Source organism: Dermacentor albipictus, chromosome 4, assembly GCF_038994185.2.
Source record: "Dermacentor albipictus isolate Rhodes 1998 colony chromosome 4, USDA_Dalb.pri_finalv2, whole genome shotgun sequence".
Lineage (NCBI taxonomy): Eukaryota > Metazoa > Arthropoda > Arachnida > Ixodida > Ixodidae > Dermacentor > Dermacentor albipictus.
In genome coordinates, this window is record NC_091824.1 from 72,399,027 (window position 1) to 72,413,436 (window position 14,410).

A 14,410-nucleotide genomic window follows, 5' to 3' on the forward strand; every position below is an offset into this window, starting at 1 on the left:
CAAGTGTGTGATCAAGCTGGGCGTTTTCTTGGTTCAGTTGACTGCTAGTGTTTTTGTTTTTCAATGAAGAGAATTCGTGAGCCGTAATTAAAGAAAGGTAAAAATTGTGCTCGCAAAACGAACACTGCTGGAAGAAATGCATTGTCTGAGGTATTATACTGAAGGTTGACGAATTCTGTGACCACGAAGATGACATTGACACAAACTTTACGAACAGTTCCTGCAGATAAACAGTGTTTCTACATTTACTCAGATGCAGCCTGGTCGAATTGTTGGGCTTGAGCAAGAAACCGAGAAAACTTGGACGTGCGTGTTACCTCGTAAATACTGTCACATTAGGAAATGTTTGCGTACGCTTGGAATAGCATGTGGCCACAGACCCCGTAAAAAGGAAGAATTAAACCTTATGCTCAGTGCAATAAGTAGAACTCATCGACAGTTACGCAAAGTTCATATATTTTGGCACGGATTGATATGTTTACGTTGCTGGGTTGTCACGCGACTATTATTGTTGTCCTTGATAGAGTTTGCACATTGCAGCGTCTCCGCTATGTCCACTACATAGCCAGCGATGTCAGCTTTAATTGGCTTCACCTCGTGCATCGGCCTCGCGCAGGTTAGAAGACGATGCGCTCTCTAGGCTCGAGTATTACAAGCTGCTGTGTTCATTCTCTGTCTTGCTTTATCGAAGCACTAATCTAGTTTATTAAGACTACACAATATTTATATTCTCTTTTACAGAAATTGCTGACTAACAATTCGAAGCCATGCAGCGTTAGTGTAATTGCTACTGTGATGGATGCCCTGTCAACGGTTTAAGCCTTGCAACCATTTAACTATTTAAACAATTTCAAAATAGTAAATAAGAAAGGACATTCAAACATCAATAAAGAAAGTGGTTTCAATTTAATATTTATTGAGCTTCTGTATATATATGCCTTTTTCTTTCGCGTCTGGTTCCTCCTCTTTTAACGCTCTGACTTCACTTACGTTTTAATGTTTGTGTCAGTACAAATAAACTGGGGTGCACTGCAACACAAAATACGGTACAGGTGCCACGCCTCTGAAGCGTCTGTCGGGGCACTGGCCAATAAAGGCAGCGGAATCACTTACTATGATCTGGATTTCAAATATTTTTCTCTCCGAATATTTTCACCGTCCTTTGCGTGTTGCTCTTTATGATTAGCTCTGCCGCGGTGTACATTTAGTACTAACTGTTAGCGGAGAAATGACGGCATGCTAATCAAAGAAGACAGAAGGCGAGTTTTAGAAGAGAAAAATGCACAACTGCGGACACGGCGTGTCACGAGGACTTTGGTCGGGATCGTCAGGTGCATTACAATGTACGTGAGTAGGGGCCCCAGCCTGTCATTGTGCGCCGTCTGCCTTCTTTAACAAGAGCATCGTTTAATCATTAAACTGTATGAAATATGCAGTGCGAAAAAGCAATATCAGCAAGAGAATGGTCCTACCAGCTTCGGTTTTTATGTAGTTGAGGGCTGCCAGCCCAAAGTGAACTGCTTGTATACTCAATCTTCGAATAGTTCTGGCAGACTCAAAATCTGTGCTCAAGAGCCAACTCGACGCACGCCGAGCCTGGTGCCCTTGCGTTCAACTGCACCTGAAACCTCCGTTCAGCAACCCGAGGTGACCGGACGTGGTCTTTTAAGCTGAATGTGCACACGGTAATCTTTTGGAACAAGACGTAAACTGTAGTGCTTGTTGAAGAAGGAGCAGCGTAAACCAGTAGTGTTAAATAGGAAATTACGCGCGCTTACGTTATACGCAGAAATATTTGATAGACCGACCCGGAGTGAACATGACAAGCAAGGCGCATTATGGACGAACAATGCGTCCATAATATTACCGCAGACGTGGCTCGTAGTATTTCTCGTCATGTGTAAATATCTTCAAGTATTGTGCTTCCTAACAGTGCGTTGGCCACTGATTTGGTTTATTCGTGTATGAGTGCTTTTGTTGTATTTGTTTTCTTGAGACTGGTTTGACTGTCACGCTCTTTATCTATCTGTGTTCGTAGAACTTATAAAGTTATTGCGAGCACGACAGTATTGAAGGTGTTCCACAAGGAACCAGTACGGTATACAACGAAAGCAATTCGGCGTACTTACGCGTTGCGTTATCAGTCTGCATAAAGAAAAAGCCACAAGTTGGCAGAAAACACTTTTACGATACAATACACAAATTCAGTTCACAGCATAAATATCAAGTCAGTCATTGTTGAAGGTACAATGTAAGTTAAGAAATAAGCCTTGATTCAATACAGTTCAGACACTAGGCGAATGCAACTACGGAGCAACACATTTCTGTGTCATCGCATGTCAACGGATTGACATGCTGTGGATGTGCTTTGGCGCAGATATCCACCAACTGGCAAAACATCACGGCATTCCCGAAGACAATCTGTGTGACCACTATAAACTCACCTTGGTTGATTTCATTATGTTCTATTTAAAAGATTTTGTTTGTAGCGCTATTGTTTTCATAAACGCTCTATATATGTGTCTCTGACTCCACGCAGCGGAATGCAGTGGTGCTGCATAGTGTGTCACTGAAATTCAAAATATTTTTTCAAGAAATTTCGCCCATAGTAGATGAAATTCTTCGAAAGTGCAACAGTTCTTGAATTTGTTGGCTATAACGTGACGGCGAAATGTTTGTTTTGTAGAAAGAACAGAAAAAAATGGTGATCGGCAAGAGATAAATGTGCATGTTTAAATATATTCCAGATACGAACTTTCCACTTCATGGATTTTTCAGAAAATATGTTAAAACTGCTATGATGTGCACCGCACTACGGTGGACTGTAACTGCGCAACTGCTTGAGAACTATAGTGGCAAAGCAGCAAGTCTTTCCGTACGCCCTGACGACTCACGCAATGTGTATACCTTGTAACATTTATATTTCTTTAGTTTTCTAATTCCTACATATTCTAGCTGGTGAAAGTAGCTGCAGTAGTATGGAGTGTAGCACGTAGGGAGTGAATGGCTCGTGACGGCCACTTGGCTAGACCACTAGATGTAGTGACGGCTGCAAGTCGTTGCTCGTGAGGGCAACGTCTATCCAGTCCCAAGTCACCGCACACCGTGACCTGCAAGGTAAAACGCACAATGTGCTCTTCAAAATCGCACAGTTGAATCGTGCAAATATAGAAAGGTAGCTTGCACATGATAAGGGCAAGGTCATTCTTTCGCAAGAGAACGAGTGCCTAATTATACTTTGTTCTTATAAAAGGAGCCCTTTATGTATTTGTCCACTTTGCAGCTGCTTGGTTGTGCTGCTTGCTGTGTATGCGTAACATTCAAACACAAAAAACGTTCAAGTTAGCGCGAAGCTTTCATCTAGCCGTTGATATCTTGCGCTATCCTGTAATTCTCCGTGCCTGATTGGCGTTGATACTGAAGGGGGGGGCGGCGTATCGGCAAGTGTCCATGTAATGGACATGTCCATATCTGCTGCTAAAGGTTTAGATGGCCGGGCTGGGGTACGCGTCAGACGGAGACAGACGCTCCCAACCAATCAGCACTTTTGCAACAAACAAAGTGGTCAAGTTAACTAGGTGGCCACTTGCATTATCGCCCCCTCCCCTATCAGGTTTCTTGCTTTTCAATCGTAACGTCTAACTAATGTTATTAGCTGAAATACAGTTTGGCGTGCTGTTATTATGCTTCTGGCGTAGCCCTGGTCAACAACATTTGCTGATGCGAATATAGGCTTGAGAAAGAAGACGAAGGCCAATTGACGGCGGGTGGATCCGCCGTTGGGTGTCAGGCAACCCGCTGAAATAACGTTGCGCTCTTGTTAATTGTACAAGTAAAACTCATGCTTGGGCTAGTTGGTTCGTGCTTTAATTAGTAAAGGCAAGGCGCAGAACACCAGGACTAAGACGAAGAACACAAACGACAGGACCGGCGCAGGTCCTGTCGTTTGTGTTTTTCTTCTTGAGTCCTGGTCTTCTGCGCCTTGTTAATTGTGTTTGGTCTCCTGCGGTTACTGGTTACCCGGAGATTCAGCAAGACCTGCCATGGAGCAACAGTGTTCTGGATTTGCCGCTGACAAGCTCCATGTTGATGGCTACTAGCATGGGCAGATGGTACAGATAAATGCGATTATGCCGTCTTCAAGCTCGTGGTCTTCGGCATTCAAATTCATGGGACTTGAAAAAAATAACGATTGGCGGCTAATGCGACCAGTGTTCCTAACCACTACCCTCTACCCGTCATTCAGGATTGCAGTGCCTTTGTAGTTGGGACCACCATATATTCGAATGTTGAACTACCTTACGTGCCAAAAACTGCTGTCAAATACCCCGTTTATTCTGTTGGAGTTTTGAGTATGCCTCTTGGTTTGCGTAATGTGGCCCAAACATTCGAGCGTTTTATGAGGAAGTCACCAGGAGTATATCGTTTGGCTTTGCCTACCTCGTTGATCCCCTCGTCGCTAGTAAGGAGGCCTATACGCACATATCTCCGTCAAATGTTTGCTCTTGTTCGTGATTATGATCTCGTCGCCGGTTCTCCCACGCTGCCTGTTGCTGATCCAGCTTCGTTATTGCAGCGTCTGCGCTGTTTCATGCAAAGCTTGCATCCTTCGCTAACTTCGGCTCACACGAGTCCACGTGATGTTTTCTTGCTGTCAAGCCTGCAATGGCCCCCCGACGTTTCCATCTGCGTCGTTGTTCTTTTCAACCGCAAACGCACCTGTGGCGCGGCTTTCTTGTTCTGGCGTGTCCGTCATAAACCACGTGAGCTGGTGCGAATATATGCCAGGGAAAGTACAGGAAACGGAATGTGCAGCTGGTGGATGTACTATTGGGTGTCTCGCAAACGCTGAAAAAAAGTTGGGAAATTTTTATATAGTTACACGCCCACAACGTATATGTGGCAAAGATAACGCGCGCATGCACACACACACAAACACGCACACACGCACACGCACGCACGCACGCACACACACACACACACACACACACACACACACACACACACACACACACGCACACACACACGCCAGAGAGAGAGACAGACAGGCAGACAGGGAGACAGGCAGACAGACATAAAAAAGCCAGAATGACGATAGAAGCGCCACCCCCCCCCCCCTTGTCAATCTAGCTTCCTTTTTTATGTGTGTCTTTGTGGCAAATCTGTCTTTCAGCAGATACGAACTAGGCCAAAAAGCAGTTCACGCAAGTAGCTACGTTTCTTTCGCCGCAGTTTATAGTCGCCCATGCGAACGTTATAATGGCAAGTGAGGATGTTTGGTCCGGGTCTCCAACTAGCTACTTCTGAAACTATGTAACTAGTCGTTGATCACCAATTGCGCACATTCGAGCTAGGAGGCTCTCTCACATCGGCTCATCGAAGTACCAAGAGAAAACTCAATGGAGGGGTAACCATGAGTTAGCTAAACAGAAAATTATAGCAAACCGTGGAAAGTATGCATTATGTATACTAGCAATAACCTGCTTTCCCATCCGACTTTCCCATCTAAGTCGGCATTTAAAAAAACTAAAAAATTGGTAAATAGCATTTTTATTTATTAAGGTATTTGGAACACAGCAATTTTATCCAGGTTGGCAAGTTGCACTTAAGAGCAAACACTCTAGGTATCGTAATCGTCTGTTTTCATTGGTTTTTGTAGCTTTGCCAAGGCTAGCTGATAAACTTTGTATAAATCTCGTTCCACTTAGGCATAAGCTATCAAGAAAATATTTGCAAATATTTTTCGCTTAAGGGAAAAATGTATTGCACATAATATAATTAAGTGCAGAGAACAGCGGTGATTGTACGAGAATTTCTTTTGTCCTAAATTTGCATTACAATAAGTTCTCAATTAAGGGGAGAGGGAAGGGGTGGCAACGGCGCTACGCCTCGAAAAATCGCGCACGGCGGTTGAAGCACCCCTGCCCATGACACGCGGTGTGACAAAAGCGCGAGGAAATAGTGTACGACAACCACGCGTGCAAACGGAAAGCATGTATTACGACTTGAACTGAAACTACAAGCAGGCCAGCTAGGTATACTTTGCATAACTGAGAGTTCCATCGAAGAAAATAAAAAGGTAGGTAAAAGAGGGGCTTCCGAATTTATAGTCATCCTGCAGCGACTGCAACAGTTAAAAGACTTAGTAGTAAAACTTCTTAGGCGAGTTGGTTGGAACGCATCGAAGTCGTTGTAGCGTAAGACAGCACAGACAAGCGCACAGGACACTACGAGCGCTACCCGTGCGGGAAAAACGGGAGCGGCAGCGGAGCCTTCATCACTCGCCGCTTGCTCGTTAGCAAAGACACTCGGGAAATGAAGGAAATTCACCTGACAGGCCCAGTGGCGACGACAATGCTTGCGATTCCTATGAGCAAAGCACGTGAAGGAGGTTACACCTCCCCCCCCCCTCCACCTAAGCCTGCTTGGTGCGGCCGCCCGACATTTGCTGCGTGGGAGACCGCTTTGTGACGTGTCTTCCAAAAAAATATGTGAAACCATCCTTCAGTAAAGCAGCCGCTCTTATCCGGAGCAGTGTTCCACATATTTATACTTTTTGCTGGATCATTCCTTTGCACAACCGTAACCGGAACCACGAATTATATGTGAAACGCTGGTTCACATAAGTTGAAAATATTTGTACAGATTTTCCACATATAGCTGGAGCCAAAGTGAAACGAGAATAAATGCGGGATTAGCTGTAGAAATCAAAAGATGTCCGTTTTAAGAAAGCTTTTCGTTCCTACGTGCTTTCTTGCTAATGGCTGGCTACCTTGGATATTATTTTCACCATTAGTGTAGTCTGAAGTATGCTCTTTTGGAATAATTCTAGTGCACGAGCTTTTGTGACTATTAGCCCACGTGTGCACTGGATCAGTCGCACAATATTGTGATTATTGTAACTTTTTAATTTGATAATTTATCATAAATTTTAAATTTTTAATACAATTTACACCTTTTTTAATTCAATGTTTGATATCTTCAGCCCGTTCGCGGCGTGCATGTGCCTATTTCCGCACCTACCCTAGCCGAGCAACTTCGCAGTCACACTATTCTTGGAAGGACATGTGGCAATCACTCTAGACAAATTTTGTTCGCAGTTAGAATAGTTCTCACCTCAGCCTTCATCACGATAGCCGTGCAGTTGATTTTTCTGTAATGTGTAAGAAGGTCCTGTTGTGCAGGAGCGCGACGGTGACAGTAGGAGGGGTAGTAGGGCGGTAGTGTAAGTGTTAAAACTCTTCCTTGATCCGAAATCTGAAAATTCAGGGCAAAGACGAGCAAGAACGGTAACGCGGCTGGCTGCTGCTGCAGCTACTCCTGTTGTTTATGACTACGATGATGATGGTGGTTATCGTCATCTGTGGCATGCATCCCCTGAGGAGGACGGAGCAAGCACCAGACGACAGCAGTTGGCCTGAGGGAAATAATTATTCTGAGATGGGAAATACCAAAATTCCAAGCTGGCAATTAGTCGCCGCAACATCCGCGCCCCACAAATAAACTTGACTCAAAGCGCGGACTAAAACACCGGAAGAAAGACCAAGACAAGCACTGACTTCCGCGTGCATGTTTTTTTTTTTTCGAAGAACATGCATATATAACCAAGACACCAATGCAAGTACAATAGAAGTTTTTGCGCAGGTGTCTTGGTCATAAAGGCTTGTTATTCGGAATAAAAATGCACCCGGTTGTCAGCGCTTGTCTTTGGCGTTCTTTCTGTCCTTTTGTCTATGCACGCGTTGCATGTCAAGTTGCTTTATTATACAAACTAGCCCATACCCAAACTCTGCCCCACAAGTAGCCCTCCCATTTGATTGCGAGCCATCGCCGCAATTTTCTCTTGGGCCCAACGGTACAGACGGCGCGAATCAGCCGGCTATACCAATGTCGGTCTATATGTCCGTCTCCCACAGACGTTGTGCATTATTTTTGATTATTTTATTATTTGAACGTTTTCATGCTCTCACATAAAATTTTGCTACATTAGAACAACGTAACATCCGACGTTGTATCTCCCAGCAATTCTGGAAGGTACCGGCGTGAACAGTTGCGAAAACAGTCTCTGAAATCGTCGTACATAGAGCGCAGTTATCGCAGGCGTGACACCACAACTGTTTTCAGCATTTTTTTCAACCTAAATATGTATTATGTGCTTTACAATAACGCCAGACAGTGCACCTTTCCTAAGTGAAGCTGTTTTTGCATTCTATTTTTAATATTGCCCCATGCTCTCGTCCTGTAGTGGCATTTCGTAGGCCTACTTACCAGTCAACAGGTTTTATTTTGACTTTCACAAATTTGAGGTGTAATTGTGCCATATCACGACACCTGAAGAATTGCGCTTATGCATACACTTTCTGATTCCCTGCACTCTGCTGACGTCGAAACTTTCCTCGTGACAGATATTGCACTGGGCTAGGAAACAGGGGCAGCTTAGTGGTCTATGAGTACTCTCTCATGCAAACACAAACTCACGCAAATTTCGGAATGCTCAGCCACGCAAAGCCTAATAAGACAGTATATCGACAAGATAGCTGCGCTTTTTCAAGCAAACTCCTGGGAAGGGGAGACTGCTCCCAGATGGGTTGTTGTTGTTGTTGTTGCCTGTGACACGTGTGACTCCTACGCACGATGGAGAATTGGCCGAGAAATGGGTGGATTATTCCAAAATGACATAGAGCATAAATTTCCTAATATCTATGTGAACAGCATTGAAAAGGGTTAAACTACCTGTTAAAATAAAATCAGGAAGGTCATGTTGAATGAGTAATAATTAGTATAAAAATTAAAAAATAACAGTTTAGCAGGGCATTCGTTTAGATTCTGTGAGAAATGTTTGGACTGCGAAGCATTTATCCCTGTGGCTGAATCCCAAAGTGGACGCCCCGAACGAAAGGATTGCAGTTTCTGTCAAGTCCAGGCCAATACTTCGAAAAGGTATTTCCAACAGTCTTTTTATTAACGCACTAAAACGGTGACAAGATAGAAGTAAGTGCTGTATCGTCTCCTCCTCATTAGAAAAAGAACACAGGGGAGAGGGAACCAAACCCGACATGGGTAAATAGAAACTAAGGGACGGAACGCGCCAGCGTAATTTGCTGAGGCAGACCTCAAGCATCTTTGTGTAACATAATTCGCAATGCCAGGGAAATGCCAGGTGATTATACTCTGGAGAAGCAGTCAAATATGGGTTTGATAAGGCTAATCTCATTGATCGCATCCGAAATCTTGCCGCCGTGACCTGTGCTGTCAGTGGTAGAACAGGAAGAACAGGGCCGGATAGTGATGCATGTTCCAGTGAATCGGCAGTTTTATTGAAAAAACAAACCTTTATGACCAGGCACGCAAATCAAATGAACACATTGCACATGGGCAGGAATTACTAACTGGAAGAGTTTTAGTATGGATGACTCATTAGTAGTGGTAAGGCAAGATCATACAGAAAGGGAGTCAGTAAGAATAGTAGCCGTTGTATTCATTTGGTCTGATTTACGTGAAGCAAGGGTTACTGCTAACGAATCGGCCAGAAAAATAGGCACAAAATCAGGCAATATGAAAGAAAAATACCAGTCTAGCGCAGGACAAAATGGTCCCAATGCCAGCTTTTTCCTCGCACGGTGAGGCATCTGTTGCAATGATAAGATAATGTTTGTGTCTAGGTGCTTAGGGGGTCTTGCAACATGGCGTTTAAGATGCCGTAAGGGAGTGGTTTTGCGTGGTTTGGGAAAATGTCATCGAACCTGATGTCTGGGTAATGTGAATGCGTATTATTAGGAAGCACATCACGAATCTGCACATTTAATAGTTCAAGTAATGCTTGCACAAATATAATCTGTGGTCTATGAAACCTGGGCCATTGAACAGGAAAAAATAACTCTTAATTTGAGATGAAAATAATTTGAGGACGGTTTAATGGTGATTCATATAGCCTTGAGAAGGTCTGAACGGTCAGAAGGTGAAATGGGCATAATATGGGTGGGATTCTTGCTTCCAATTATAATACGGCATTTGCAACGTCTTTTCGAGGACCTAAGCACAAACGTAGTGCCTCTCGTTCTAACAAAACCAGCGGCAGAAGCTTGTACAACGGAACACCTAAGAATAAGACACATCCAAATTCTAACACGGGACGAACGTACATCTTATATACCATTAGAATGGATTTTCTTCGCATACCTGCTCTTCGATAGCTTGACTTGCGCAAAATGCCCATTTTACGAGCTCCTTTTGTCACAATGTATTCAATATGCGGCTGCTAGTTAAGATTTCCGTCGTAAATAACTCCAAGGTACTTTAGTGACTCTACTTGTGGGATATCTTCGAATATGTTTCCTGGGTCTTTAACTGGAAACGCAAGTAAATCACACTTATTAGCATTCAGGTTTAAGTGTAAGCTATCCAGCCAGTGTTGCAGTTCCCTTAGATACGACTGCAAAATTTCGTAAGGAGTGTAAATGTCACTAGCCATATCAAAAAAGGCAATGTCATCAGCATAAACGTAGGTACTGACACGAGGGTGAACGAAAATTCTGCTCAGTAAAATATTAAATAATACTGGTGAGAGTATCGAACCCTGAGGCACACTTCTTGTTTGCTTATGTTTACTAGAAGAATAGCCGCTTCGAAAACAATAGAATTCCCTCTCTTAAAAATTCATGCACCCATGCTACAATATAGCCTGGAAAACAACGGCTCTGTAAGCGATTTGTTGAAATTCTGTGTTCAGTGCTGTCATAGGCTTTACATATATCTAAGGTAACGAAAGCCGCCCATTGGTTTTTCTGTCTGGCGATGTTAATTCGATTTTCAAGGTCTACATCCGTGCCCCATATTGAATAGCCAGATTGAAATCCGATTGGGCAAGGACTCAACAATTGAATTTCGACAATAAACTCTAATATGTGTCCGAGAAGCCCTCTTTCAATAAGTTTCGCTATGTTTGATGACAAGGCAATTGGTCTGATGTTGTCGATAGTGTACCCTGCCTCTTGCTTTTTCAGTAACGGAATCATTTTGGTGATCTTCCATTCTTGTGGAATCCATGCATTGCTAACAGAGTAGTTTACCAAGTTCAGAAGCTCACGTGGAGCCTCTTGAAAGAAAATCTTTAACATTGCATTTGTTATTCCGTCCGGGCCGGGCGCTGTAAGTGGCAACCGTAACATGACTTGTGGTACTTCAGAATAGGATATTTCTTTGTTGTCCGAGAATGCAGGAGTAAAAACAGAAGTTTGAAGGTGCGTTGCTAGCCGGCTCTACAATCCTTTAGCCAATATCTCAAAGGAGTCCGGCATTTCCTGTGAGGTATAGACGATTGAGCCTACATTAACGCTCATTGGGTGTATGTTTCTAAATCGACGGTAAATAAGTAAAGCACGTTTGTTTTAGGATTTAGAGAGCTAATCGAAATGGTTTTTATTGTACTCATCTTTTGTGTGTTTATTAGTAAGTTTGAAAGTTGCCGAAATAAATTGATAATCTTTCCAATTTTGCGGGTTCTGATTATGTAGAAGTTTTCTCCAAGCAGCTTGCCTTCTTCGATAAACTCGCGTGCACTCACTGTTCCACCAGCGACTAGATGGGGAGCGCTTAGCTGTCTGAATTACAAATTCAGACTTTTGTCGAGACATCTGTAACGCTCAACAAATATTAAAGCCAATTTTTTCGTCAATACTATTAGTTAATGATGCAATGGTTGAGCGCAAGCAGTCTTTAAAATTTTGCATTTCACAAATATTCTGCCTTGTCGTTCAACGGATGTTAGAGGGCATGCAATTTCAAAGTATACCGGGAGGTGATCACTGTTTGTACCGAAATTAATCGTAGTCCAAGATGTCACGGCGACACTTGTGCTAGAAAACGTCAAATCTAACACTGAGCGAGATTGCCCACAGAGAAATGGAGGTCGTCTGACATTAGGGCATGAAAGATATTTGTCTATGGTCCAATCCCATAGACGTGTCCCACACGCCTCTGTTTTGTAACCCCACGACACGTGATGCAAGTTGAAGTCAACAGTAAGGACGACTACATTTTTGCAGCTGGCAAGCGCACTATACAATTGGTGTACAATGTGTACGACCGTAGGGAAATAAGCACTTATAATCAAAAATGAACGGTAGCCTGGGATGATAAGGTAGACTGCCAAAATTTCACATTCTGGAGACATTAACCTGAAAGCTATTTTCGCCTTATTACAGAATTTAGGTGATAAAAGAATCATTAAACCTCCTCCAAGTGAGAGGCGATCTAAAAGAAAAGATCGAAAATCTTTAAAATGAAACATTTTCTCAGGAGTAGGCCAGGTTTCTTGTAAGATTATGACTTCAGGATTAAGTTGAGTTAAGTAATTTAAGCCTGCTGAAGCAGAGAACAAGGAACGACAGTTCCATTGTAGCACTTTTAAAAAAAGCTATGGTGGTGATCTAATGGATATTCAGCGACTACCGTCACAATGAGCTTTCTTGGATGACAATGAGAAATAGGACCACCCTTTTTGTTTTTGGTATATGCACAAGAAGCATTCACTGGAGACCCAGTTCACTTTTGCGACCTTGTATCATGAACAGTTTCCAAGTCGACCTGCGAGTCTGACTGACGCGAAGAACAAATATCGGATCCCGCCAATGGTGGATCCGATGTCGTACTCGGCGCTAGGGCTTAACTGGCTACCTCTTCTGCAACATAACAATCGATTTGGTGATTGGTGTGGCAGCTATTTGCAACAGCTGTGTCATCTGCGCAGTAAACACTTGTGAAATACATTCGGTAACACTTGTGACAATGTGTTGCCTAGCCTTTGTCATTGCTTTTTCAACTGCTGATTCAGTGAGCTAAGGCAAGTTGTCTTAATGCAATGTAGATTGCCTCGCAGTGACGCCAGCGTATCCAAAGACCCTTTCCTAGACGACAGCAATAGCTTCTCGCCTCGAACATAGTCGCCTGTCAATTATCCCGAGTAACTGCATTTCGTTAGCTCTAGCCGAGCAGTTTCAATAATCAACCGCACGGTTTCCTTCACATAGGCAGCACGTTTCGGCTTCAGCTGTGCATTAATTGGGGAAATGGTCGTTACGACAAGCGCGACAGCATCCATTTGATTTGCAGCCTCCTGCTTTATGGCCAAAACGCACACAGTTCTGACACTGAAGTGGACGGGAAGCGAGAGGTTCCACTTTTAAAATAAATGACCACACTTTTATTTCAGATGGGTAGGACATGCCAGCAAACGTAGCAATAACCGATTCTGTGGCAACCTTTTCCCCGTTTACGAGTCGGTTACATCGGTATACAGCTATGACGCCAGCATCAGACAGTTTCTCCAGAGTCTGAGTTGGACTCAACCGAGAGTCTACGCCCCGGACAATGCCCTGAGTTAATGATAGATGAGGAGGATACACGCACTCACCTGGACAGATGCGAAAGTCTTGCACTTTAGGAGGTCTGCAACACAGGTCCTACAAACTATCCCACCTCTTGCAAATTGTCGGACATCGCTTTTCATCTGGAAATGATGCGTCAAGGCTTGGAGCTCGGCCTTAACAGCTTGTGGGCAGTTCACCTGGATAAATCCACCATTCGAGGGCACCACCGTGACAGGGATGCTGCTCACACCGCTGCGGAAGAAAGATTGAGAAGGCAAATCATCAGGAAAAACGGAGGCTGAGCAAGGAGAGCCCAGGAGAGTTTTTAGACATCAGTGCTGCTTCAATCGGGAAATACGTCCGACAAAAATTATACAAGTAAGATAACTAGGTCAAATCCACCCAATAATTAGTTAAACCACCAGGCAAGTTCGAGTTTCGGCTCACCGGGGCGGAGAACCGAACGCTAGATCGAACGCCGAGGATGGGTAGCCCACAAAGGAGCTCCTTCTTCTACTTCGTTCCTTCCTAGCGACAGCTGAAAATCCTTCATCTACTTCATCCACCAAATAATTGAAACAGTAGAAGAAGATGAAGGAGTCAAGACCCCGATATTTCTGACCAATCTGCATGTACAGCACTTACAGCATCTTCAATTACAAAAATTTTCACAACCTATCCGGCCTGGTACTTCCGCAGTTACGGAAAGTACACTTGCTTTTAGGACCGGTGCATCCTGGATTCCACTTGAATCAAATGGCTGATTACCTCGCACGACTCTTGGTCAATCCCTGTGAGTGGGTAAGCGCCAAACTCATCAAGGACATCATCATCATCGGCAGCACGAGCATCCCTCAATGGCTCTGTCATATCTTTTTCGCCGACATCAGCTTATGAAACCACGGCTAGGCCGAGGAATCGATCCATCTGGCAAAACTCCGCAATATTTATACTAAAATCGGCTTCTGAATTGCACCAGCTTTGCTTCCCGTGGTATAACAATGGGTGTTCGTGAAAGGCAATTTGACGTTTCCGGTACAAAA

The 14,410-nt window shown here is 43.8% G+C and overlaps 1 protein-coding gene across 12 annotated transcripts in view; it reads right to left on the bottom strand.

The window, feature by feature from the left end:
• Nucleotides 1-14,410, bottom strand: part of LOC135902071 (uncharacterized) — a 79,074-nt gene that overhangs the window by 43,456 nt on the left and 21,208 nt on the right. For 5 of the 12 annotated variants that reach the window (XM_065431982.1, XM_065431984.1, XM_065431983.1 and 2 more), the window contains exons 3-5: nucleotides 13,412-13,619; nucleotides 7,117-7,257; nucleotides 2,130-4,848 (exon numbers count right to left, since the gene is read on the bottom strand). In XM_065431982.1, coding sequence (XP_065288054.1) covers nucleotides 2,130-2,151 — 22 coding nt within the window. In that variant the 5' untranslated portion in view covers nucleotides 2,152-4,848; nucleotides 7,117-7,257; nucleotides 13,412-13,619. Of the gene's footprint in view, nucleotides 1-2,129; nucleotides 4,849-7,116; nucleotides 7,258-10,179; nucleotides 10,348-13,411; nucleotides 13,620-13,814; nucleotides 13,876-14,410 lie in introns of those variants that run through there. The other 7 variants (XM_065431981.1, XM_065431976.1, XM_065431978.1 and 4 more) reach the window with 7 other exon arrangements.